Here is a 26,229-nt window from a genome sequence, read left to right on the forward strand (position 1 = left end):
TCTTTTTATCTTAGTGAGTCTAGCCAAGGATTTATCAATTTTATTAATCTTTTCAAAGAACCAACTCCTTGTCACATTAATTTTTTCTGTTATCTTTATTTCTCTATTTCATTTAGTTCTGCTCTGAGTTTTCTTATTTCCTTCCTTCTCCTGACTTTGGGTTTATTTGTTCTTCTTTTTGTAGTTCTTGAAAGTGTAATATGAGGTTATTTATCTGTGCTCTTTTTGTTTCTTGAGATAGACCTGTAGTGATATAAATTTACCTCTTAAAACTGCTTTTGCAGCATCCCCAAAATTTTGGTAGGATGTATTTTCATTGTCATTTGTTCCTATGTACCTTTTGCTCTCTCCTCTTATTTCTTCTTTGACCCAGTTGTTCTTTAAAAGTATGTTGTTTAATCATCATATATTTGTGGTTTTCCCTGCTTTCTTTTTGCAGTTCATATCAAATTTTAAAGCCTTGTGATCAGAGAATATACTCGGTATGATTTCAGTCTTCTTAAATTTGCTGAGGCTAGTTTTAACTCCCCAAAATAGTCTATCGTTGAGAATGTTCCATGTACACTAGTCTGATGTTCTAGGATGAAGTGATCTATAAATGTCAATTATGTCCATTTCATCGAATGTGTCAATTAGGGTTGATATTTATTTATTTATTTATTTTCTCTTTGGATGATCTGTCCATAGCTGTCAATGATGTATTTAGGTCCCCTACTATAATTGTGTTTTGGTCAATTTCTCTCTTTAGTTCTGTTAGTAGTTGGTTGGTATATTTCAGTGCTCCATGATTGGGGGCATAAGTATGGATGACTGTTGTTTCTTCTTGTTGTATAGTTCCCTTTACCATTAAGAAATGTCCATCTTTGTCTCTTGTTACCTTTTTTATCCTGAAGCCTGTTTCATCTGATATCAGTATGGATACTCCTGCTTTTTCTGGATAGTATTTGGTTGCAGTGTCAATTTCCACCCTTTCATTTTGAGTCTATGTTTGTCCTTGTAGCTGAGATGTGTGTCTTGGAGGCAGCATATGGTTGGGTTTAGTTTTTTGATCCCGTCTCTGTGCCTTTTTATTGGTGAGTTCAGTCCATTTACATTTAGGGTGATTATTGATATATGAGGATTTCCTATCATTCTTTCTTTGGTTTTCTGGTAGGAACTGTGTCTCCATTGTTTCTTTGCCTTTTTTTGCTGTCTGTTATTTCAGTATGGTGGTATTCTATGATTTTTCCTTGTGTTTCTTCTTTTCTTATGTTATATATTTCGGTTCTGGATGTGTTTTTTTTTTTGAGTGGTTGCCCTTACGTTTATGTAAAAGAACGTTTTACATAATATGGAATATTTAGAGTATTCCATTTTCTTTAGCACGCTTACTTTCTCCATTCCCATATTCTCGTTCAGGCCTTTACTCTCCCCCTTTTTATGTTTTTGTTGTCACAAATTATCCCTATTTATGCTGGTCGAATGACCTTCAGTATTTCTTGTAGTGCAGGTCATGTGTTAGAAAATTCCCTCAGCTTCTGTATGTCCTCATTCATATCTAAAGGATATCTTTGCTGGGTATATTATTCTTTGCTCATAATTTTTCTCTCTCAATAGTTTGAATATTTGGGTCCACTCCCTCCTGGCATATAGAGTTTATGCTGAAAAATCCGATGATAACCTAATGGGCTTTCCTTTATAGGTTACTGTCTTCTTTTCCCTGGCTACCTTGAGGAGTCTTTCTTTGTCGTTAATTTTTTACAGCTTCAATACAATGTGCCTTGGGAAGGCCTGTTGGGGTTGAGGTAATTGGGTGTTCTATTTCCTTCTTGGATTTGAGGATCTAGTACTTTCCACAAGTTTGGGAAGTTCTCGTTGACTGTTTGTTTGAATATGCTCTCTGTTCCCTTGTCCCTTTCTTCTCCTTCTGATATGCCCATTGTTCTTATATTGCTCTTTTCTGATGGAGTCAGAAAGTTCTCGCAGAGTTCTTTCTTTTAAGTCTCAAGTGTCTTTCTTCTTCCATTCGTGTCATTTCCAGGTTTCTATCTTCGATATTACTGATTCTTTCCTCCACCTGGTCACCTCTGTTACCTAAGCTGGCTGTTTCATTCATCATTTCTTCTATTGAGTTCTTAATCTCCAGAAATTCTATTTGGTTGTTTTTCAGAATTTCAGTCTGTTTGGTAAAATGTTCACTTTGTTCTTTGATTGTGTTTCTGAGTTCATTAAACTGCCTTTCTGTGTTTTCTTGCATCTCGTTGAGTTTTTTCAAAACTGCAATCTTGAATTCTCTGTCATTTAAGTGACATATTTCCATATCTTTAAGTTCATTTTGTAGAGACTTTTCATTTTCTTTTTGAGCTGCCTTGTTACCTTGGTTATTCATGGCAATTAGTGAATTGTTTTTCTAGGCATCTACAAGAGTGGGTTCTGCAATAGGTTGATAGGAAGAGGTCTTTCCTTTGCTTTCCAGTAGGTATTGGTAGAATGCTTTATTTTATTTTCTTTCCAACTGCAGCCTCTAATTCTCTCTCACACTGTAGCGTTATATTTTCTCTGCACTGTTCCAGCTTCTCAGACAATGAGGGGATTCCCTGGAAGATGGGCTTTTCCTCTGTGAGCAGGTTGCCTGGGGCTCAGGGTACCTCATTTGTTGGTGGATTTGGAGAGCTTTTGATGTTCTAAAGCTCTTTTTGCAGTGGATTGAGGGCCTGTGTGTTTCAGCAGCTCTGTTTACCCCTGCAGGGATCTGCCCAGATAGGTGAAGACGGGAAGGGTGGGTTCTGAGAGGTGGCCTAGAGCAGTGGCGGTGACCACCAGCATAGCCCACAGGTATTAATGGCACTGTGTCTTTTACTGTAATAATTTTTTTTTAAAACATTTACAGTATTGTTTGATCACACCTCATATATGTATTTCTTTTGCCAGGTTAGGGAAGTTTTCCATTATTATTTCTTTAAATAGGTTTCAATTTCTTGTTCTCTCTTTTCTTCTTCTGGTACCCCTAGATTGTGAATGTTGGTATGGTTGATGTTGTTCCAGAGGCGCCTTAAACTTTTCTCATATTTTTGGCTTCTTTTTGCTGTTCTAACTGGGTAGTTTTCTGCTACGTTATCTTCTATATCATTGATTTGATCCTCTGTTTCATCTAATCTGTTTATTCCCTGTAATGTATTCTTCATTTCCGTTATTATATTCCTTATTGCTGACTGGTTCTTTTTTATGTTTTCTATCTCCATTTTTAAGTTTCTTATCACTTTATTGAAGTTCTCCCTGAGATCATTGACCATCCTCATAACCACTGTTTTGTAACTCTGCATCTGGTAGATTGCTTGTCTCCATTTTGTTTAGTTCTTTTTCTGGAGCTTTGTTCTGTTCTTTTATTTGGGATATTTTTCTTTGTCTCCCCATTTTGGCTGCTTCCCTGTGTTTATTTCTGTGTATTAGGTAGGGCTGCTGTGTTTTCTGGTCTTAATAGAGTGGTTTCATTTAGTGGGTGTGCTGTGGGGCTCAATGGAGCAGTCTTCCTGGTCACCTGAGGCGCACACTCCTTGTGTGGGTTGTGTGGGTCCTCTTGTAGTTGAGCCTCAGTTGCTATTTGCGTGTCAGTGGGAGGGATTGACCCTCAGGCTCATTGGTTATGAGGACTGGCTGTGACCACAGTGGAGGAGTTGTGGTGAAGGTGCTGACACTACAGAGTGTGATTTGCCTCAGTAGGGTTCTGGTGCCTGCCCAATACCCTACTTGGGTGTATCGTCCTTGGAGGTGGCTGGGTGATGCTTTGTCTCTTTTTGAAGGTGTCCACCTGGGAGGGAACCCACTGCAGATGAAGTTCAGCCGCAGCCCTTCCCCCATCTAGGGCCACTTGGCAGGAGCTACAAAGTAATCCGTAGATGGCTGCTGCTCGTGTCATGCTTGGAAATGGCTTTGGAGGCCAAGCTGCGAACCAAGGCCCGCTCCTGCTACCGCTGGGTTTAGTACTGCTCAGCCAGAGGTGCGGGACATGCTCAAGCCAGATGCTGCTTGTCTGCGTTCTGTAAACCTTTGAAAGACCCTAGGAAAGTTTCCAGCATGATCCAAGGCAGGTAGTTTGTAAGAAAAAGTCGCTGGAAATGGCTTGGGTGCTCCCGAAAGTTGGGTGGGGTGGGGTCTTGAATCACCAGGGCATGGTGAGCAAATGGTGTCAGCTAGCTTAATGGAGACTCAGATATGACAGCCGCCTGGGTTTGAAGGCTGGGAATGGGAAAAGCTCAACAAAGAAACAATGGTTTCTGCCATCTCCTTTGTCTGGGATAAAGCTACCCCCCAGCCCCCATCCTGAATCCAAACAACTCAGTTTCCCCTATATGTCCCTGTCGCCTCGCTACCTGTTTTCCCAGTGCTGGAGCTCAGAGCCAGTGATTTCATCAGTGAGTAAGTCTGGGGCCATGTCTTTAAGAGGAGCAGCTGACTCTGCAGCCACTCTTGGTCTCACTCAGCCACAGTCTCTGCTGGTTCTCACAACCAGAAATTATGGCGTCTTAAATCTCTGGCCCTGGAACCGTATGCTGGAGAAGGGCTGGGGACCCCTTGCTCCTCAGGGGGGAACCTCTGCAGCTGAGATATCCCTCCTGATTTTTAATGGTCACATGCGTGTGTGGGACCAGCCCGTTCTGCGTCTCTGCCCCTTTCACCAGTGTCAAGGTGGTGTCTTGTGCTTGTCCTTAGTTGTAGGGCTTCAGTTGAGCAAGATTTCAGGCGATTCTGAATGATGGTTGTTTTGTAGTTTAGTTGTGATTTTGATGTGGTTGTGAGAAAAGGTAAGTGCAGCGTTTACCTCTTGCACCATCTTGACTGGAACCCTGATGGATGCTTTTTGAATTCATGTTTTATTAAACCTTTCGACAGTGTTGACAGTAAAGAATCCTGTTTTTTCTTTAGCCTTTTAAAAAAGTTTTATTTAGAAATAATTTCAACCTTCCAAAAAGGCAAGAACATTACTAAGAACTTCCTCTCCCTTTAACCATTTGAGTATAAGTTGCGTATATGATCCTGTCTAACCTCCAGATAAATTTTATATCAAAAACTAGACCAAGATGTTTTTAGGTACTGTAACTAAGTCATCAACCATGGCACATTTCTGACTTGAGCACTTGGCTTCCCAGTGACCACATTAGGATAAACTGATTGCAAATGTTGTCTGTTTTAACCAAAATTATTTGAACATGCCGCTTAATTTAGAATATCAGAGGAGTAAATAGATCTTTGCCTTCTCAGATTTTATTATTTAACAGACAAGGTTAGTATACGTAAACATACACAAATGGCAGTAGTAACATAAGTCCAGGAAAAGTGGTAGAGACAGCCTGCTTAATGTTGATGTGTAGGGTGGGGGACTTTAGAGAAGAGGATATATGAGAGGGGACATTCATCCTGGGTCTGCGCAAGAAGGGAGATGGACGAAGAGTATTCTAAACAGAAGAAAGAACATGAGCAAGGTCAATGAAGAGTCATAGCATTTTATCTGGCCCTATGAGCATATTTATATGTATTTGGAGGAATGGGGTTTTTAAGTGGGAGAGATTTGAGTAATGATAGGAATTTCTGGAAAGATTGATTAGTAACAGTCAAAGAGTCATCTATTATAATGGCTCGTATCCCAAGAGTGATTTTGCATTTTCAGATGCTTGTGGAATAGACCTGGATTACTGTCATGTTATTTGAACAGATATACTCCCAAGGAGTCTCTAAATATGGAGTAATGAGAGCTGTTATTTCTGCTGTTTGGCACCCTGTGGGTCACTTAGAACTAACTTGTTATGAGGGATTAAAGAGATACAGTATCGTTTATTCTATTGGTTAGTCACTGTTACTTACTTTGGCATTTTATTTTTAATAAGGAAACAAATATAAGTAATTCTTTTTAGATACTTGATTCCTTTTTTGGTGAATTGGTTTATTCATCTCCTGTTGTATGTCAGTTTTATAATGAGAAACTGAGAAAAAATATTAAAAAATAGATGAAAAATGTATTAGTATAATTCTGACAGTTAAAATACATCTATAGTATTATGTTTCTATTATTTTGCATTATACAGTTTCTCCAGTTCTACTTTGAGAGTTTATTTTTTTGTTTTGAAGGTAATAAACACTTAAGCGGTTTTTATGAATTCCCGATTGATGACAGGTTTTTCAGGAATAGGAAAACCGGTATTAGTCATGCTTGACTTCTTAGTAACAGGATTTTTATTTTTATTTTTTAACATCTGTGCTGAGTAGTAATAGCATGGGGGAATATTCATTCTAAGGTTGAAATTTTTGGTATTTAAAATTTCATTTTGAAGCTTAATTTGTTAAATATTATTTTAGCATCTACTCTCATAAAAGTATTTATTACCTTAAATTTATTTATATTTTGTATGTTAATGTTATAGCATCTGATAGATAATTGGCACTCTAAAAGCTGCTAATAGTTTCCATATACCAGAAAAATTTGAACTTAGTCATTTTACATTTCTGTTCTATTTGTATCCACTGGGAGTGAATGAGGGAGTTGGTTTTTGCAAACATGTTATGGTTGAATAGACTTAAAATAAGCTTTCTCCCAGCAGGCTTTAGTGTAGGTGTTAACAATGTCAGTTGCTGAAAGAAGTTGATTCTGTTTTGTCCAATGAAGTTCTGGTTTAAAGAATACAAACAGATAGATTTCATGAAATAGCTAATATTTCAGTTAGCTTTCAAATAGGTTTTATAGTGGAAAATGCATTTGAGTAAAGTGAGGTTTTTAATCTTTCTCTGTCTTTTTTAATGCTCTTTATGTTTAGTTTTATATTTTTAATTAAATTCCTCAATAATTTATCTATATACACATTTATTGTGTGATAAACCTCTGAGAGAAACTTCTGAGATTATGGAGTATCCCATAGTAGCATGAAATTAAAAGAAAACTTTTGGACCTTCTAGGCAAGCTGAGAAAAAGAATATTTACTAATTCCTTTTGTTGTTTTGAGGTTTTTTTTTTTTTTTTAAAAAAAAAACTTATTTCTGATTGTCTTTCTTATTTCCCTGTGTTCTCATGCTTGCATGCATTCTCTTTCCTTTCATACTTTTCTTTTTTCTGTCTTCTTTGTCGTGTTCTTTTTTCTCCTCTTTCTTTATCTGTCTATATTTTCTTCCTCTTTCATATTATTTTCCTGATTCTGTTTCAGTGTTATGTATTAGTGAGTGGAAATAGTTGAGTCCATTATGGTGGTTATGTTGTTCCTATCTTTCTTCCTCCAAGTCTAACTTTTGAATATTTTTATGGCTATTTAAAGTAGGAAGACAAGATGACAGCTGGTTCAAAAAGAAGCTTAAAGAAGCCATTCTTCTAATACACCGTATAATCAGCATATAGTAATAGTTTCATTTGGGAAAATGTTTGATAAAGTAGGCAGAAACCAAAATACTTGTAGTATAAATTAATCATTGATTGGGATCTAGTATTATGTTATTAAAAAGGTTTTTGCTAAATATGGTTTTTCTTAGTATGTGAACATTTTATTATATAGAACTTCTTGGTAATGGTTTTTGTTGGGCTGAATCTGCTACTTTGTAGTTGTGTTACTTTGGCAAGCCTGTTTACCTATCTGAATGTTAGTTACCTCTCTGCAAAACACATATACTAAATAATACTCACTTTTCAAATACATGAAGCTCAATAATATTTTAAGAAAAAATTATTTATTGACAGATTTGTGGCTACTTGAATCCTTTTTCTATTTTATAGGTTATTTGCAGAGTCTGATTCGACGAGTTGTAAATAATGTAAACATTGTTATGAATAATTTCATATTCAAATATTTTAAGAAAAATTATTGACAGACTTGTTGGTAATTGAATCCTTTTTCTATTTTATAGGTTATGTGCAGAGTCTGATTAGACGAGTTGTAAATAATGTAAACATCGTTATAAATAATCTCATACTAAAATATGTTGAAGATGATATTGTTCTTTCAGTCAACATCACTTCTGCGGAATGCTATACAGTAGATGAATTATGGGATCGCGCATTCATGGATATTTCTGGTGAGTAAATGTCAAGAACAATATAGATTTTTTCCATTTTTGTAAAACGTTTTCTTGAATTCTAAGCCTTTCTTGGGCCAACTGGCTCTTTGATAAATCTATTGAAAACTTTATGCCTTCAGCCTGGAAAAATGCACATATATAGAGTTTAGTGTGCAATTACAGGAGGTTAATAGACCCTCAGATTAAGAAATCCCAGACTTGTTTTTTTTAATATTTCTGATTTTTATTTTTTCTTACCTATAACATGCTTATTTCACATGTGATGTATAATATTTTACAATACTATGGGTTATAGCAATAAAACTTAAATAATATTAAGTTAAAATTTTAAAAAAGTTTTTGAAGGAGGAAGGGGAGTATGGTTCGGTAATAGCAAAACAATCTGTCTGATTAATTTATGTTTTAGCTTTGTGTATTCCAGAGCACATTTGGGATTTTTGGATAATCCTGAAGCCTTCTTGAACTATTATGTGTTGCACTCTCCCATTGCTTATTTTAAAAGAACTAAATAATAATGAATTTTAATCACTGCCATTTATTTATTACTATTTTATTTTGTTCTGCACGGCAGGCGCTGTGCTAAACATTGAAACTAAAGCTGTGAAGAAAATATACATTGCTGCTGCTTAGTTTTGTCAGGAGAGAGATTAAATAAGCGATAACATTTGTTGACGTATGTTCTGATAGGACAAGAAATGGGTATTTTTGGAAAATATAGTAAGGAGACTATTGTGAGCACCTTTTATCTGTGATTTGCTGTGGTAGATACTTGTTAAAGATGCCGGCAGTAGAGTCAGACTGCCTGAGTTTGAATCCTGGCCCTCCCACATAGTCTTAGATGTGTGACCTGGGGTGAGTTACTTCACTTCTCTGTTTTTCAGTTTCCTCATTTGTAAAATGGGGATATAAAGGAGTTTCTTACAGAATTATTAAATACGTTGATGCACTGAAAGGACTTATGTAAGTGTCCTGTACATAGTCATTGCTCAGAAAGGAGCTTCTTTTACTATTATTTACAGTCATTTTCTCTAATTGTCATAACAACTCCACAAAGTGGTGATATCCTTTGTCATTCATTTAGTCATATATTCATTTATTCATCTTAAGTCCTAGTTAAAGGAAAGCAAAGTGAAATCGAGTCTTAAGATACTTAACTTGCGTAGTTAAGGCATACAACTAGGAAATGGCAGAATTGGAATACAGTTCTCCAAGCTTCAGTCTTCATATTTTAGAAATGAAGAATAATCCATATCGTGCAACTCTGTTGCGGAGCATAAAGAAGAGTGTATGCAAATGCCCAAGTCTTTGATTTCTGGGACATTATTAATGCCTCTGTCTCATCCTCTGTGGAAAGAAATATTCAATAAAAAGGCTAGAAGAAAAAGCTATGAAAAATAGGAAGAAAACAAATAGAACAGGATAATACAGGATTGAATAAATGAGCTGACATTTTAGGGAAAGAAGTTTCATTCATAGTTTTAATATAGAGGTAATACAGATATTACTTTGTGAAATTCTATATAGGTAATTGAAAAGAGCCCTGAATCAGGAGTTAGGGGATCTTAGTGCAAATCTTCCCTCCACCACTAACCTAGTGGAAGCTTGGGGGACTCATTCCTAAAACGTGAATTATCATTACTGCCAACCCACCAAGTATGTTTATGAGAATTAAGTGTGGTATCACACGAAAGCTCATGATGATGGTGATAAAGACAGCAAAAATGGTATCTTCCATTTATTGAAAGCTTGTTAACTGCTGGGCAGTTGCTGGTTTTTACATTAATTATCTTATTTTAATCCTTTAACCTTCTGAGGTAGATACTATTATTTCCTCTTTTATTAATTTCAGTGTAATATTTCATATTTTCAAAGGGATTTATGTAACATATAATTGTTATAAAACAATATAATAATTACGTACCCTTCAAGTAACTAGAACATGAACCATTTGCTCTCCTTCCCTTATATGCTTTTCCCTATCCACACCCTTGCTAACTGCTGTATTAAATTTTATCATTCACTTTCTTTATAAATGTTGTGCTATAAAACTGAATGAAGCATTGGTAACATGGATGAACCTTGAAAACATTATGCTGAGTGAAAGAAGCCAGACACAACAGGCTACAAATTATATGATTCCATTTGTATGAACTGGCAAAATAGGCAAATCTATATAGACAGAAAGCAGATTAGTGATTGTTTAGGGATTGGGGACGGGTGAGGGCAATGAGGGGAGTAGAGGGGTGATAGCTAAAGACTACAGTTTCTTTTTTGAGGTGATGAAAAAGTTCTAAAATTGATTGTGGTGATGGTTTCACAACAGTATCAGTGTACTAAATGTTACTGTTGTACATTTTAAATAGGTTAATTTTATGTCATGTGAATTTTACCTCAATAAAGATAAGTTTTATCATGTGTGAATGTGCATATAAGTGATATATTTAGTTACTTGTATTTTTGAGCTTTGTATTAATAGTATTTTCTGTGTTGTCTTTTGAGGTTTGCTGTTTTCAGTTACATATGCATTTAATATTTTTCCGTATTGTTGCATATAATTGTAGATAACTGATTTTTACTTATGAATAATATTCTATTATTTAAATATGCCAAAACTTTATTATCTGATTTCCTGATGATGGACATTAGGGATGTTTCCAGATTTTTGCTATTATAAACAGTATTGTTATGAACCTTCTTGTATATATCTTTTGACATGTACTCATGTGTAAGTGTTTCTTTAGGGCATTTACTTAGGAGTGGGTTTGTTAAATGGAAGGATATGCAGTATTCACAGTTTCAAATAATGCCAAGTCTTTTTCTAGAGTGCTTATTAGGTAGACATAATTATTCCATTTTACAGATTAAATTGCAGCACGTTATCTAAAGTACCAAAGCTAGAATTCATTTTGTAAGTTTTTACAAGATAATTGCTGTTATATTTAGTTTTTAAGAAAGACTAATTTTTAAAAGATTAATAATTGCCTCTCAATGAATAATAATTTTCTAGAATTTCCTAAAAATATAACCACTTTGTGTTCTTATAGTGTAATGGATAAGAATATGCCCTCAGGAGTAAGGTTGCCAGAGTTTGAATTACAACTCTGTCTAATTAGACAGATTATTTATCCTTTCTGTGCCTCAGTTTTCACATCTTTTAAACAGAGCCATGTAAATATTAGGAGATAATGGACTTAAAAGACTTAGCATGCAACAGCAAATATTCAGTAAATTATTATTATCACAAATAGAGGGAAGGGAGCATCTAGAGGGTTTATTTCATTTCTAGTCCTACTTGTACGATTTCTTTAATTTGTGCACATGTATATAATATCAATACCTAAATCATCTAATACACTATGTAAAATGAAATAATATGGCAAGTTTGTATTTTTTCAGCTAACAGACAAATTTGAAACTTATTTGTGGATAAAACTTTTCCATACATATGCATGCATACTCTTTTACTTCTTAAAAAATTAAATTCAAAAAAGAAAAGAAAATTAAAGATTGAATTAATTAGAGGTTGCCAGGATATACTCAGAAATAGTGGTATCAAAGATTGGACTAATGCATATTTTATTGTTTTGCAGAGTCCCATGGCCATAGCATGTGGGGCTGCTAATTTAAAATCACTGACCAAAGGAACTTGAGCCTGATTATTTACCTAGGAAATGCTTGTTAGGAATAAAACTACTTGTTAGTTAAAGGTTTCATTTTCTAGTTTGATACTTGACCAGTAATTGTTTCATTTGTATTCCCTTGAAAGCAAACTTTATACAGTTATTGGTAATTTCTTCATTAGTTATATAGAGCAGTGTGAGCCCCCTAGAATTTTCTATGATAAGGGATATATTTTATATTTTTACTATCCAGTACTGTAGCCACTAGCCACATATGGCTTTGAGCACTTGAAATGTGGCTAGTGCAACCAAGGACTGAAATTTTATTTTTATGTAATTTTAATTCATTCATATATAAATTTAAATAGCCACATATCGCTGATGGCTACCATATTGGAAAGCGCAGGTTTAGAGCATAGCAGTAAGTTTTTTCGTGTAAAATGAGTGTTAAATGAGTGACTATTACTCCAGATGTTATCTTGAATATGGTTTCTCAATAATTTTATTTTGTTATTTAATATCTCACTGCAGATGGCAAAATTTCTCATAAATTTTGTCATAAATTTGTTGTTAAAAAAAATGGAAGGCAAGCTACTTCATTTCTTTAGCTTCATTTTGATGCTCTGTACATAAAATGGGGATTATTGTGCCTATTTTGTAAGGTTGTTGGAAGATTTAAATGATATAATAAAGGAGAAGTTCTTTGCATAGATTCTGGCATTGTATATTAAATGCTTTATTAATCTGAATTTCACTATTTTTATAACTATTTGTACTACTAGTAGTTGCCTTTTTTTCTCTAATAGTCCTTTTTACTTAAATTGTTTTTCTTTTCTTTTTAGCAACTGATCTGGTGCTGAGAAAGATTATCAATTTTTCCGACTGTACAGTTTGTCTTGATAAACGAAATGCTAGTGGTAAAATAGAATTTTACCAGGATCCTTTATTGTACAAGTGTTCCTTCAGAACTCGTCTTCATTTTACATACGATAACCTAAATTCCAAGATGCCATCTGTTATTAAAGTACGTGTTTCTTTTTCTAGTAGTTGAGTTGCATATCTCATTTTGTTTATTGGCTCTTGTGCATGCGAATTATTATTTAAAAAACAAAGAAGAAATTAACCTCATAGATGCCATCTTTTTTTTGTAAAAAAGTTTTAGTTATAACTCCTATGTTATATTATTACTATGTTATATATTACATTTACAACTTTTTGTGTTACGTGTTTTAGTAGAGATAGTTTGGGACTTTTTTTCTTTCTTCCTGTGACTATAGTTTCCTGTTTCGTCTGTCAAGCTGTTTATTAGTGTTTTTCTCTTAAAAACACAAATATAAAAAAGTGTATTTATGCTCACAGTGGACTGCATATCAATCTATATTAGATCTATATTTCAATCCTTATGATTTGTTTAGCATGATCTGATAACTGTAGTCTCTTTTCTTTCTTTGATAACTTTATGAGGCTTGATTTGCTAACCTGATAGTTTATTGTTTCAGGAAATTTTAACTTTTGATCTATGCTTTCAAAATGTAATTGAAATCTTAGAGTATGGGGATTTTCCAGGTAACGTTTTTTGACACATGCGAAAATTTGTTGTTCTCCAAGGAATTGATATGATATTTCAATTCATAGTGTGTATAGTTAGTCTGTAAGTGTAAATCTTGTGTTCTTTTATTACAGAACAGTTTTCTAAACCTTTATCCATTTGTCTGTATATGAAAAAGACTTCACACAGTGACTTGTGATTTTGTTAACTAAGTTTTATTGTGAAATGAATTTTTATTGTTGAATTACATGCCTCTGAATACTAAAATTCTAAATGGAAAAGTTGGCTCTAAGTCTGTACACTGGTATTGACTACTGTGCCTGTTTGTGGCTGTATAAATTATTTTTTTACATTTTTTAAAACATATAACAGTTTCAATTTTATGTAGCTCTAGTATACTTACATTTATATTTATACATGAAATCCACTTATTTTTCTTTGGTAGTGCTCAGTCATGAGTGTTTTACTTTCTTCCCCACTCTGTATAGTGCACATTGGTTTTTTAAAATTCTGTTACTTTTCCCTTCTATTTTTGAATTAGCTTCTTCGGCAACGGTAAGCATGGGAGAGTATTAATAGTATTGTTAATTGTCGCTGGATAATAGGCTTACTTTCCTTCTTTAGCCTTGAATCTACTAGTAAAGTTGGGGAATGTTAAGGTAAATCCAAGATATATTTTGAAAACAAGTACTGGAAACATAGAAGCCTTACTATATAAAATAATATTATTTATTATTAGCATAAATTTAATTGTGTATTCTAGGATGTAGCTCAAATAGAGGAAAGTAAAATATAAGTGAACTTGAGGAAAACTTAGTGTTGGCATATAAATAAGTTTGTATTCTCAAAATTGATTAGCCATGACATTTTATTAAAATACACGCCTTAATATAAGTAAGCTTGTTGGCATGTGTTTTTTTGATTTTGGTAATCACTAAATATGACATACCATTATGCTCAACTGAAGTAAAATGTTGAGTTTTTTTATGAATAATATGTATTGTGATGTATGATTTGCCATTTTAAGTTAGGCTCATCATTCTTCCAATTCCTAGTCCTAGGAAATATGTATTAAGTGGACATGGTTAAAGGTCATTTATTGATCATCTCAAAGACAGGTGATTTCCAAAATATTTCATATTCCCTAATTATTTCTTTAAACCTCTCATGTATGTTTATTTAAGTGGCTTTGAGTTTATTTATATTTTGGTTTGGCTTTTTATAATATTTTATCTTTTGTGAGAAATAAATATGTTAAATGGGTATGTCATATTTAACATTCTCCTGTTTTTGAAAATTTATTATTATTTTTTTTTAGAGTTTGCTTTCAGAGGAATGCATCTGTGCGTAAAGCATTGACTACATATCTGATAAATTCCTTAGGAATGATTTCTGTAATTGCAAATATCTTATTAAGGAGTTTAAACTTTTTTATGGCCTGTGATCTGTATTGCCAAATTGTTTCTGGAAAGCTTTAACCAGTGTAAAATGCTTATGAAAATTTAGGGGAGTGCCTCTGCTATAGTCTTGTTATCTTTAAATATGATCATGTTTTAAAAATTGCCAACTTGTTGAACAAAAAAATAATATGTATTTTAATTAACATTATTAGATTTTTTTGAAAATATGTCCACTCATCATTTGTTCTTTGAAAAATCCATTCAGACTTTTTTTTGTTGATTTTTTTTTATTGGATTAATCTTACGGATTTTTGCATATATAGAGGATGCCAAAAAAATGTATACACATTTTAAGAAAGGAAAAAATTGTAGTTTTAATCAATATATACGATAACAAAAGATGAATACAAGTCACATTTGACTTCTGCAATTACAAGAGGTGTTCAAAGTAGTTACCATCAGTGTAATTTTAATACAGTGTTTTCCTTTCTTAAAATGTGTATACTTTTTTTGGCACCCTCTGTATATCATATATAAAATATATATTTTAAAGCTATGTATATATTTGTACATTTTATATATAGACACACACGTGTGTGTATGTGTATGTTGATTTTTTGTCTGTCATTGATTTTGCTAAGACTGTTCATCACTGGTACTATACAATATTTAAAAGGATGTGGTAGAGAAATCTCAAATGAGGAAGAGCTTGGCAGGCCTACACTGTACGCTTCTCTCTTCCCTTCCAGCTTGTCACGATTTTCTTACCTCTTCATGATCTTAGTTAGTGTATCATTTTTAGGTCAGTTTTAAGAAACTTGTACTCTTATTCAAATATGGCATTTTACACTCCTCCCCTCCACAATACAGCTTTATTTCCCTTCAAGTATAATTTTTTTGTTTTATGCCTTTAGCCCTAACAATACGATGATTACCATTACTTCTTTTTCATATTTCATAGACACTCAAATACCAGTTAGTCAAAATAAACCTTCCACGAGACTTGACTTTATGGCTTAATTGGTTTTATTCCATGTTTATAAAACAGCAGGAAACCATTGAACTGAGGCTTTATTTATATTTCATTGATGTCTATTTCTGTGAGGAGAACTTTGATTGGCTGCTGTATATCCTATTTGCTAGTAATTAATCTTAGTTTTTTCTTATAATTGATTGACATTATAAATTTTGTCATGTTTAATTCTCTTATTTAAAATTTGTTTGAAAAATTTTCCTGAACATATATTGCCGTTAGTTTTCCATATTTGGCAATAACATTTTTATTATGTCCATATTTCCATAGTTATAACATTAGTAATTTTCCCTCTTTGCATATGTTTTTAGGATATATATCTATTCTTTTTGGTTAACAGAGCTAGAAAGTGTGATTCAAGTTTTACTAAAATGTCTTCATGAAGCTTTTATTCTTGGTTGTGAGAGAGATCTTCCTGGTTTTGAGGGGAGTACTATCATACCCTTAACATTATAGAGTGGGTAAATTAGATCCCCCTGTCCACTGTTTCGCTTTCCATAATTTCATTTACTTATGGTCAACCACGGTTTGAAAATACTAAATGGAAAACTGCAGAAATAAACAGTTCATAAGTTTTAAATGCATACCGTCCTGAGTAGTGTGCTGAAATCTCACTTCGCCCTGCTGTATGTGCTACCTGCCCATTAGTCACTTAGTAACTGTCTTGGTTATCCAATCTACCTGTGGTAATGCAGTGCTTGTGTTCAGATAACCCTTATTTTAATTAATAATGGCCCCAAAGCAACAAGAGTAGTGATGCTGGTACTTTGGGTATGTCAAAGAGAAGCCTTCAGGTATTTCCTTTAAGTGAAAAGATACTTATGTTTAGGAAAAAACGTAGTATATATGGGGTTTGGTACTATCCGGGATTTCAGGCATTCACTGGAGATCTTGGAACATATCCCCCATAGATAAAGGGGGACTACTTTATGTATTTCGGTTACATAACTTTCTTTCTGGTGTTATCTGGAAATGTAGCGTGACTGTATCTTTTCATTATCGTTTGTATTTGCATTTACATCATTTGACTTAATATAGTTTCTAAGTTTTATTGATCATAGCAAAATTTCCTAAGATTTTAGAATAAACTATTTTGGCTTACATACTAGAAATGTTTGGGACATTACTGTTTCTCTTATGTTACTCTGTTTAAGATTTTTGACATTTCCTTACTTACGTTAAAATATATTCCCTTTGAACGTGATTTTGTTGATGTTTTTATTTTTTCAAAATACAGATTCATACCTTAGTAGAGAGTTTGAAACTTTCCATCACAGATCAACAACTGCCTATGTTTATCCGTATAATGCAACTTGGGATTGCCCTTTACTATGGAGAAATAGGCAACTTTAAAGATGGAGAAACAGAAGATTCTACCTGTCACAATAAAGATATGTTAGGAAACATTACAGGTAAACATAATAAAACTTTATTTTAGAGGTATTGTTCTTACATAGGTTTTTATCATTGTGAAACTTTAAAAATACATTAGACTGAGTTTTGCAGTGTTCTAGTGTGACAGGATGATTTTATTTTGGTTGTCTGACACAGCTTTGACTTTTTTCTTTTCTACATGCTGAATAATATTCTGATTTTCTTTTTTCTGCAAGCTAAAAACAACTTTGATGTTTCTAATAGGTATAAGTGTTAGAATGTATATTATATAAAAGTTAAGGTAGTGCAACCTCAAGATTTCCTATAAATTATGGTATTGGTAATTTTTCTGCAAAGGCACTCCAAGAGTTATTAAAACTAATTAATTGAGTTATATATACTTAATACTTTATTATATGTAATTAATTATACTTAATTAACTATATGCTTTACTGAGGATACCTAGTTAATTAATGGGAGCACTAATTAATGAAGTATTTGCTTCATTGAAGTATACCTAGTGTATTAACTTAAGTTACTCAATTCTTTATACTTTTACTAAAGTGTAGTATATGTGAGACGTTATTGTTGGTAATGTTGGAAAATATAAAGATGATGTGTTCTCTTTCCTTAAAATTTTAAGATACAATGGAGTGGACAGACACGTGAACAGTTAAGTGTGTTGTATGGTAGAATGATAGTAAGTTTGATTAAACAGAGATATGAATATCTGAAGTAGAAAGATAATGTAAGGAATGATTGACTTGCCATTAGGCCTGAGACTCAGGAAAAATTTGGAGAAGATGATTAATTTCTGTAGATAGAGCCTTTAGCTAAGGACATTTAAAACTTAGGAATGACTAACCCAATTAAAAAATGGGAAAAACACCTGAATAGACATTTATCCAAACAAATGGTCAACAAACACATGAAAAGATGCTCAGCATTATTAATCATGAGGGGCAGTGCAAATCTAAACCACAATGAGATGCCATTTCATGGCCCCTAGAATGGCTATAATCAAAAAGACTTATAATAGCAGGTGTTGGCAAGGATATGGAGAAATTGGAACTCTTATATGTTGCTGTTGGGAATATGAAATGGTATAGCTGCTTTGGAACAATCTGTTTCCTCAAAAAGTTGAACAAAGTGTTACCATATGACCCAGCAGTTCTATTCCTAGGAGAATTATAACATATGTTCACATAAAAACTTGCATGTAAATATTCATGGCAGCATTATTCATAATAATAACCAAAAAGTGGAAACAGCCCAAATGTCTATCAGCTGATGAATGGATAAACAATTATGGTATATCTGTACATTGGAATATTATTCAGCTATACAAAGGAATTTTTGAAATACTGATATATGTTGCAACATGATGAACTTTGAAAACATTATTTTAAGTGAATGGAGCCAGTCAAAAAGAAATGTATGATTCCATTTATATGAAATGTACATAATAGGCAATTCCATAGAAACAGAAAATAGATTAGTAACCAGGGTAGGGGGGTAGGGTAACCAGGGTAGGGGGGTAGGGGAAGGAGGGAATAGGGAGTGACTGCTAATAGGTGGAGGTTTTCTTTATCGAGTAATGAAAATGTCTTAAAATTAGATAGTGGTAATGGTTGTACAACTTTGAGACTATTGTATACTTTTAAAGGCCAAATTTATACAATATCTAAATTATAACTTATTAAAAATCTTATCACCTTAAAAAAAGCTTAGGGAACAACATTAATAATCATATATAGGTATAAAATAAAACATACTTTTATTTCACACTAGATAGTGAATTCCTGTCAGACAATGCACTCCTGGACAGGAACAGTGTCTAACACCTAGAACAAAACCTAGCACATAAAAGGTGCTCAATTTATTTTTTTTCAACTATGCTATTATGACAAGTTTCAAATATATAGAAAAGTTGAAAGAGTATTATACAGTAGGCACCCACGTACTCATTATCTAGATTCTACAATGAATATTTTGTTATGTTTGCTTTATCATATATCTCTTTGTCTGGCATCTCTGTCTTCATCAATTCAACTAACCTTTTTGATGCCTTTCAAAGTTATAGACATCATCAGTACACTTCACCCCTAGACTTCAGCAGCATATCGTTAAGAGTTTGTATATATTAATGACTTTTTATTTTTTTGTAGGTTAAATTTACAAAGTGTAATGCATAAATCTTAAGTATACTACTCAACATGTTTTGAGAAATCCATACACCTGTGTGATGCAAAACACCCATCAAGATATAGATCATTAACATCTCACACAGTTTTCTCATGCCCTTTTCATTTGTTCTCTACAGTCCCTCTGCTCAGATAAACACTTTTCTGAATTTTTAAAGAAACCACAGATTAGTTTTGCTGATTGTAGAATTTTGTGTAAATGGAATCATATAGTATGCACTTTCTTTTGAAAGTGTTCTTTCATTAAGAATAAGAATTAATAAAAAAAATTTTTTATTAAGACTGTTTTTATAGAGCAGTTTTAGATTCACAGCAAAATTTATGGGTAGGTACAGAGATTTCTCATATACCTCTTGTCCCCACACATGCATAACCTCCCCCATTACCAGCATCCCTTCCAGAGTGGGACATTTGTTGTAGTTGATGAGCCTGCATTGACAGATCATCACCCAGAGTCCATAGTTTACATTACCATTCACGTGTATTGTTGTGCATTCTGTAGGTTTGGACAAAATGTATAATGGTATTATAATGTATTATCATGGTATAACACATAGTATTATCACTGTCCTAAAGACATAATATTTTTGGGATTCATCATTATCAGTAGTAATTTTCTTTTTATTGCTAGGTACATTGTATGAATATACCATATGAATATGCCATAGTTTAGTTAGCCATTTCCCTGTTGATGGATGCTTGGACTGTTTCTAGTTTTGGGTATTATAAATTAAGCTGCACTGGACAGTCTTCTAAGTCTGTTGTAGATATGTGCTATTCTTTTTCTTGGGTAAATACCTAAGAGTGCAGTTGTATATTCAGTTTTTTTCTGTTTTTTAAGAAACTACCAGACCTTCTTTCCGAAGTGGTTGTGCCATTTTACATTCCCATCAGCGCAATGTATGACAGCTCCAGTAGCTCCACATCCTTGCCAGCATTTGGTGTTATCAGTCTTTACGTTTTGCCATTTTGATGAATGTGTTGTGGTATCTTGTTTTAATTTACATTTCTCTGAGCAATTATTTTGAACTTTTCATTTGGTTATTTACATTACTATATCTATATTTCTGAAGTATATATTAAATATTTGACTATTTTAAACCTTTTTGGGTTTCATTACTGATTTGTAGAAGTTCTTTATATATTCTGAATTCAAGTTTTTTGTCGTATACATTGTTTAGGAATGTTTTTTTCCCAGAATGTGACTTGCTTAATTCATTTTTTAAAGATGTCTCTTGAGCAGAAGTTTTAAATATTGATGAAATGTAATTTTCAAATTTTTCCTTTATGGACTATTGCTTTCTGTGATCTAAGAAGGTGACTAGGTTTCTCTTGTATGTTAAGACAAAGGGATAAAGCAACTCCACTATTTGCTTCCAGAGAAGTCTGAACTAGTTTTCTCATTTGTCTAAACCAGGGATCCTTAACCTTTTGTTGTGTGTGCTGTGGATTGCTTTGACATGCTGATAAAGCCTATGAACGTCTCTTCTCAGAAGGTTTTAATCATTTTGACTTTGATATGCCCTGGTGTCATTTCTTCATGTTACTTGTGGAATACATTAGAGTTTTTAGATCTGTGGGTTCATATTTATTTAGAAAAATTTGGGGCTTTATTTCTTCAAGCATTTTTTTTCAGTTCCCCTCTCTTCCTTTGGGGTCTCCAATTACATGTGTATTAAGCAACCTGAAGTTCGACAGAGCTCCTCTGTGATGCTCTGTTCATGTTTATTTTTTTCTTTTTTCCTTTGTTTTCTGTTTCATTTTTGATAGTTTCTATTTCTGTTCAAGTTTACTAATTTTCTGTATCTAATCTGCTGTTAATCCCCTCTAGTTTATATTTCATCTCAGATACTGTATTTTTCATCTTTAAAAGTTCAATTTGGATTTAAAATAATACGTCTATCTCTCCTTGTTTATGCTTTCTTGAATATTGTATATTATTTATATAGCTGTTTTAATGTCCTTGTTTACTATTGCCATGAACGCATCATTCCTAGGTTTTTTTGTATTGACTGACTTTTTTTTTCTCATTTTGGGTTATATTTCCCTGCTTCTTTGCATGCCTGATAAATAATTTTTAATTGGATGCCAGACATTGTGAAATTTTCCTGTTGAGGGCTAGATACTTTTGTATTCTAGCAAACTGTTTAGTTACTTGGAAACCATATAATTTATTGAAGTCTTGGTTTTTTTCAATGGGATCAGAGCAGCCATTTAGCTTAAGCCTGGGTTTGTCCCACTGTTGAGACAATTACCCTTTTGAATAGTTTGCCTGATACCCTCTGAATTAAAAGTTGTTTTTTTTTTCCCCCATGGTCTGTGGGAACACAGAGTATTCCCAATTCTGTATAAGCCTTGGGGATTGTTCCCATTGTTCTTTTCTGGTGGTTCTTTTCATGGTCTCTGTAGTTTCCTTACACGAAACTCATTACTACTCAGCTGAAGACAGGGGTGGACCCTCTGCAGATATTAGGAGCTCTTTACTCAAGAGGTCTTTCTCATCTGATACTCTGCCCTGCAAACTCTAGCCACCTTAGTTTCCTTGGACTAATTACTTTGTCTTATCATCTAAGGACACTGCTGAGGTCTGCTTGGATTCCTGCTTTCTTGGCAGTGACTTTAGAAACTCATTCCAAGCATTAAGCTGGGGCAATCATAGAGCTCATTTCTCGTTTCCCATCTCTCAGGACTCACTGGTCTTACTGCCTGATATCCAGTATCTGAAAACCATTATTTCATATATTTTGCCTTTTTTGTTATATTTTTATATGTGCTTCTATGTTAACATTTTCAACAACAAAATATAGCAGGAAGTCTAATAGTTGTCATAGTTTCAAAGTAGTGATGTGTATAAATATTTTGAGATAGCGTCACAACCACTATTTGATACAACTGTGACTTCTATAGATTTTAGAGTTGAAGAGACTACTGATGCAACTGTGATTTGTTACCTACATTCACAATTAAAACAATGCTACATTTTAGTTAAATAATTAATGTATATTTTTCCATTGAAATTCATTTGTTCCATTGTCAAAGGGCCTCCAGATTAAAATGCAATATTTCAAAGGAAAAGAATATTGTAGGAAATTCTGACCAGAGTTCAAGGAGATGCTTTTTTCTTTTCTAGGCCTTAATTCATTCTTTTGACAAGGCAATGAGCAAAGACTCAGAAGTTCAAAAGCATCTTTCATCAAAATCCCTCTTATTTTTTTTTTTTTACTAATATTAAGTATAAATTATAGTGACTGGTTTCTCAAACCTCTGTTAGTGACGTTTCTTTTGTTTCAAAAGATCAAGCTGTGGATAGCCCTTCTTTTTTAATGGGTTAGACAAGAAAGTTCTAGGGTCGACCTCTGTGGACCCAACCTGGTCACTGCTTCCTGGGTTGAGGTGATTGACTTCTTATAACTGCAATATTTAGTGATGATGTCCAATTTGAGATCTTATTAAGGACGGTTAATAACAGGCGTTATTATTCCCCGGTAGATGTTTATATAATGTTTATGCTTAAACAGCAGGATATATGCAAACATTTTCTGTATTTGTAACTTTTATAATTTATTTTGAAGTAAAATGGCTATGGCCCCTTGGTACTATATTTTAGGTACTCTACTTAGTACTTATTAAGTCTTTTCCTTTCCAGATGAAAGAAAGAAAAGGGCCATGTGTTGTTTAACTTGTAAGTGTAGGATGTTCCAGGAGTCTCTTGTCATAGGACTAAAAAAGTTAAGTAGTTTTGCTAGCCAGAAAACCTAGAAGTGGATCTGAAGGAGGATGATATTTAACGGAATGCATGTATTTATAGATTTATCACTGAAGGGTATATATACTTGAATCTGCTGGAGATTGCTTATACTTTCTTTAAAAGTATTTTTTCCCTAAATTTCATGAATATATACTTCTTTTGTTTGTATTGTTACAATAATGTTAAGAAGCTGGTGGAATTTGTCTTTACAAAGCTGGAATACGTTAGAGTGTTGGAATTTAAATTCTTAGTCTGCTCGATTGTAACCAAATAAAAGTTTTTTGCTATAATTTTTCAACTGTAAATAGGAAAGACTAATTTATGTTACCGACTAATAGTAAAGAGTCACTGACAGTATTATTTTTCTCAACTACATATGAGAAAAATTCATTATAACATTTGTTTACATTCTTTGGATAATTTTTTTAGGGTAAGCGGTTTGCCTAGGAACACTTGTCAGTCTCTTTTTTCATTGGGTGCATCAAGGGAATCAAGAACTTTTCTTGGATCTTTCTGGTATTATATTTCTGAGAAAAGTCAGTTTTTTAGCACTTTAGCCTTATTTTTGGGATGTAGGGTTTTTGTTGTTGTTGTTTAAATTAATGAGTGAAATGCCAAAGAATGAATTTATTCTGTGTATTTATGAAATCTATTTAAAATGATCTTAAACTACTTTGCACATAACATTAATTGTGGCCTATAAAAGAAGGTTGATACAGACAATGTATAGAAACTTAAAAGTGGCAATGCTAAATTACTGGTTTCAAATAATAATTGCCAGTGTATATGATATGGTCAAACTTTACATGTAGAAAGGATATGTGAGATATATTTTTATAGAATTTATCTTCCTAATTTTCCTCTTAGTTAAATCCTTTTGATTTACTTAAAATGACTTTATTTTGATTGATAGATGTTGAAGGTGAAACAAGAATAGATATTCAGTATCCTGCTCAGTACAAAGGACAAGAGTTGTATTCACAGCAAGAGGATGAGCAGTCACAGGGATGGGTATCCTGGGCGTGGTCATTTGTGCCTGCAATTGTGAGTTATGATGATGGTGAGGAAGACTACCTTGGGAGTGATCCTGCAACAACCACGCATCAGCAAAAAGCACAGACTTTGAAGGATCCTATTGTTTCTATAGGATTTTACTGTACAAAGGCAACTGTGACTTTCAAAGTAGGTTTCCTTTTTTTTTCACTACTTTTATCTCTCTCAATGCTTAAAACTATAATTTCTAGTAAGGATCTTGCTTAAAGTTCATTTTACAATTTGTAGTTATAAGATACAGATTAGCAGTCCTTACTTTATAAAGGTATATGTCCCCTGATGTGAAATCTCTGAACGTTGATCTCTTCCCATCTTCTTAAGACCTACTCCATTTTTCTTGTTTTATCAGCTTCATGGAAAATTTTTCTCTCCCTACTAAATCTTTCTGTTGGCATAGAAGATGTCTTAATATTTCCATTAAAAAAGCAAGGCACATAAAAAAAAAAAAACTCCTTTGAATTCATATACCCCTCCAGCTATTGTTTCATCTCCGAGCTTTCCTTCATTACAAAATTTCTTTCAAAGAGTTGTTTGTATAGTTTCTTTCTTTCCTCACCTCTCTTTCACTCTAAAATAATCCAATTTCTTATCTAGGTCCTCATTTCACTCTGTTTTTTTGCAGTGTTTAACATACTTTGACCACTTCCTCCATTAACAAATATATGTAAAATATATATTCAAAAGAGATTATACAATATGTATTTTCAAGTTAAAGAATAATAAAGTGGGCAACTTTTATGAAATATAAAATCACTAGTACTTTGACACCTCTTATATGCTCTTCTTTAATCATATTTGTCTTCTTTGCCCCTCAAATATAATCCAGCCTTAATTTTAGGTTATTTATTCCTTGGCTTTTTATAATAGTATTACCACACATGCAATATTCCTGAACAGTATGTAATTCATTCAATAAATATATATAAAACCATCTATGTGCTAGACACTGTTTTGACTCTAGAGGTATCACAGTGAACAGATTAGATAAAAATCCCTAGTTCTTTAAACATGAATTGTTATAAATAAATAAAGATGTACAGTATGCCCACTGATATGGGTTATGTAGGAAAAATAGAGAGGGAAGAGTAATAGTGAATACTTCCACTAGACATGAGATTATGCAATTTTAAACGGAGTGATCAAGGAAAGCCTTAATAGGAAGGGGATACTTAAGCAAAGACTATGAAAGAGGAAGTTTTGTAGATATGTGGGAATGAACATTCTAGGAATAGCAAATGGAAAGACCCCAAAAGTTCAAGGAACAGCAAAAGAGGCCAGTGGGGCCAGAGCAGAGTGAGCTAATGTGAAAGTGTACAAAATCAGGTCAGGCAATGAGGTTGGGAGAGGTCCATAAATTATAATACCGTGTAGGTCATTTTAGGGACTTTGTCATTAATTCTGAGTGCGATAGCAAGTTTTTGGACAATTTTTAGCATCGTAGTTATAGAATAATCTGAGTTATCTTTTGAATTGCATCACTCTGGTTGCTGTGTTGAGAATAGATTATAAGAGAACAAAAGCAGAAGTAAGGGGAGTAGACAGAGAGGATTGCAGTTTTCAAGCAAGAGATGATGATGGTTTGGACTAGGGTGGTAGCAAGTGGAGGTAGTGAAAAGTAACTGGATTTTGGATGTGTCTTAAAAGTCAAGAGGACAGGACTTCCTGATAGATTTTATTGTGAGACATAAATAAAATAAAGAGGATCTGAGGATCCCTCCTGGCCAACAATAAGGGTTGAGTTCTAATTTCCTGAGAGAGGAGGATTGTGAGAGGATTAGGTCTGAGATAAATTTCAGGAGTTTGGTTTTGGACAAGTTTAAGATGCCCAATGTATATTCAAGTATAGCTATCTGGTTGGATTTATGAATCTGGAGTTCAGATTAGAAGTTTGGTCTGGGTCTATAAATTTGAGAGTCAGGATTTTATTAAATCTGGAATCAGTATAGATAGAAAAAAGGAGCGATTCCAGGACCAAGCTCTGGGACACTGTGATGTTAAATATTTGGAAAGGTGAGGAGGAAACAGTGAGCGAAACTGAAAATAAGTGACCAGTGATGTAGTAAAAAAGCAAGTAGAGTGTCTGGGAAGTTAAGTACCATAAATGTTTTAAAGTGGAGGGAGCAGGTCATTTGTGAGAATAGATCATTGAATTTGGCAATGTGGAAATTGTTGGTGATCTTGACCAGAGCAGTGATTTGACACTGGTGGAATCTTAGC

General features: G+C 33.5%; 1 protein-coding gene across 11 annotated transcripts in view; it reads left to right on the plus strand.

The window, feature by feature from the left end:
• The window catches only part of VPS13B (vacuolar protein sorting 13 homolog B), a 719,992-nt gene that overhangs the window by 41,039 nt on the left and 652,724 nt on the right, over positions 1-26,229 (plus strand). For all 11 annotated transcript variants that reach the window (XM_033126656.1, XM_033126657.1, XM_033126651.1 and 8 more), the window contains exons 5-8: positions 7,861-8,028; positions 12,494-12,675; positions 16,871-17,045; positions 23,873-24,141. In XM_033126656.1, coding sequence (XP_032982547.1) covers positions 7,861-8,028; positions 12,494-12,675; positions 16,871-17,045; positions 23,873-24,141 — 794 coding nt within the window. The remainder of the gene's footprint in view (positions 1-7,860; positions 8,029-12,493; positions 12,676-16,870; positions 17,046-23,872; positions 24,142-26,229) is intronic.

The sequence above is a fragment of the Rhinolophus ferrumequinum genome, chromosome 14 (assembly GCF_004115265.2).
Source record: "Rhinolophus ferrumequinum isolate MPI-CBG mRhiFer1 chromosome 14, mRhiFer1_v1.p, whole genome shotgun sequence".
NCBI classification, from domain to species: domain Eukaryota; kingdom Metazoa; phylum Chordata; class Mammalia; order Chiroptera; family Rhinolophidae; genus Rhinolophus; species Rhinolophus ferrumequinum.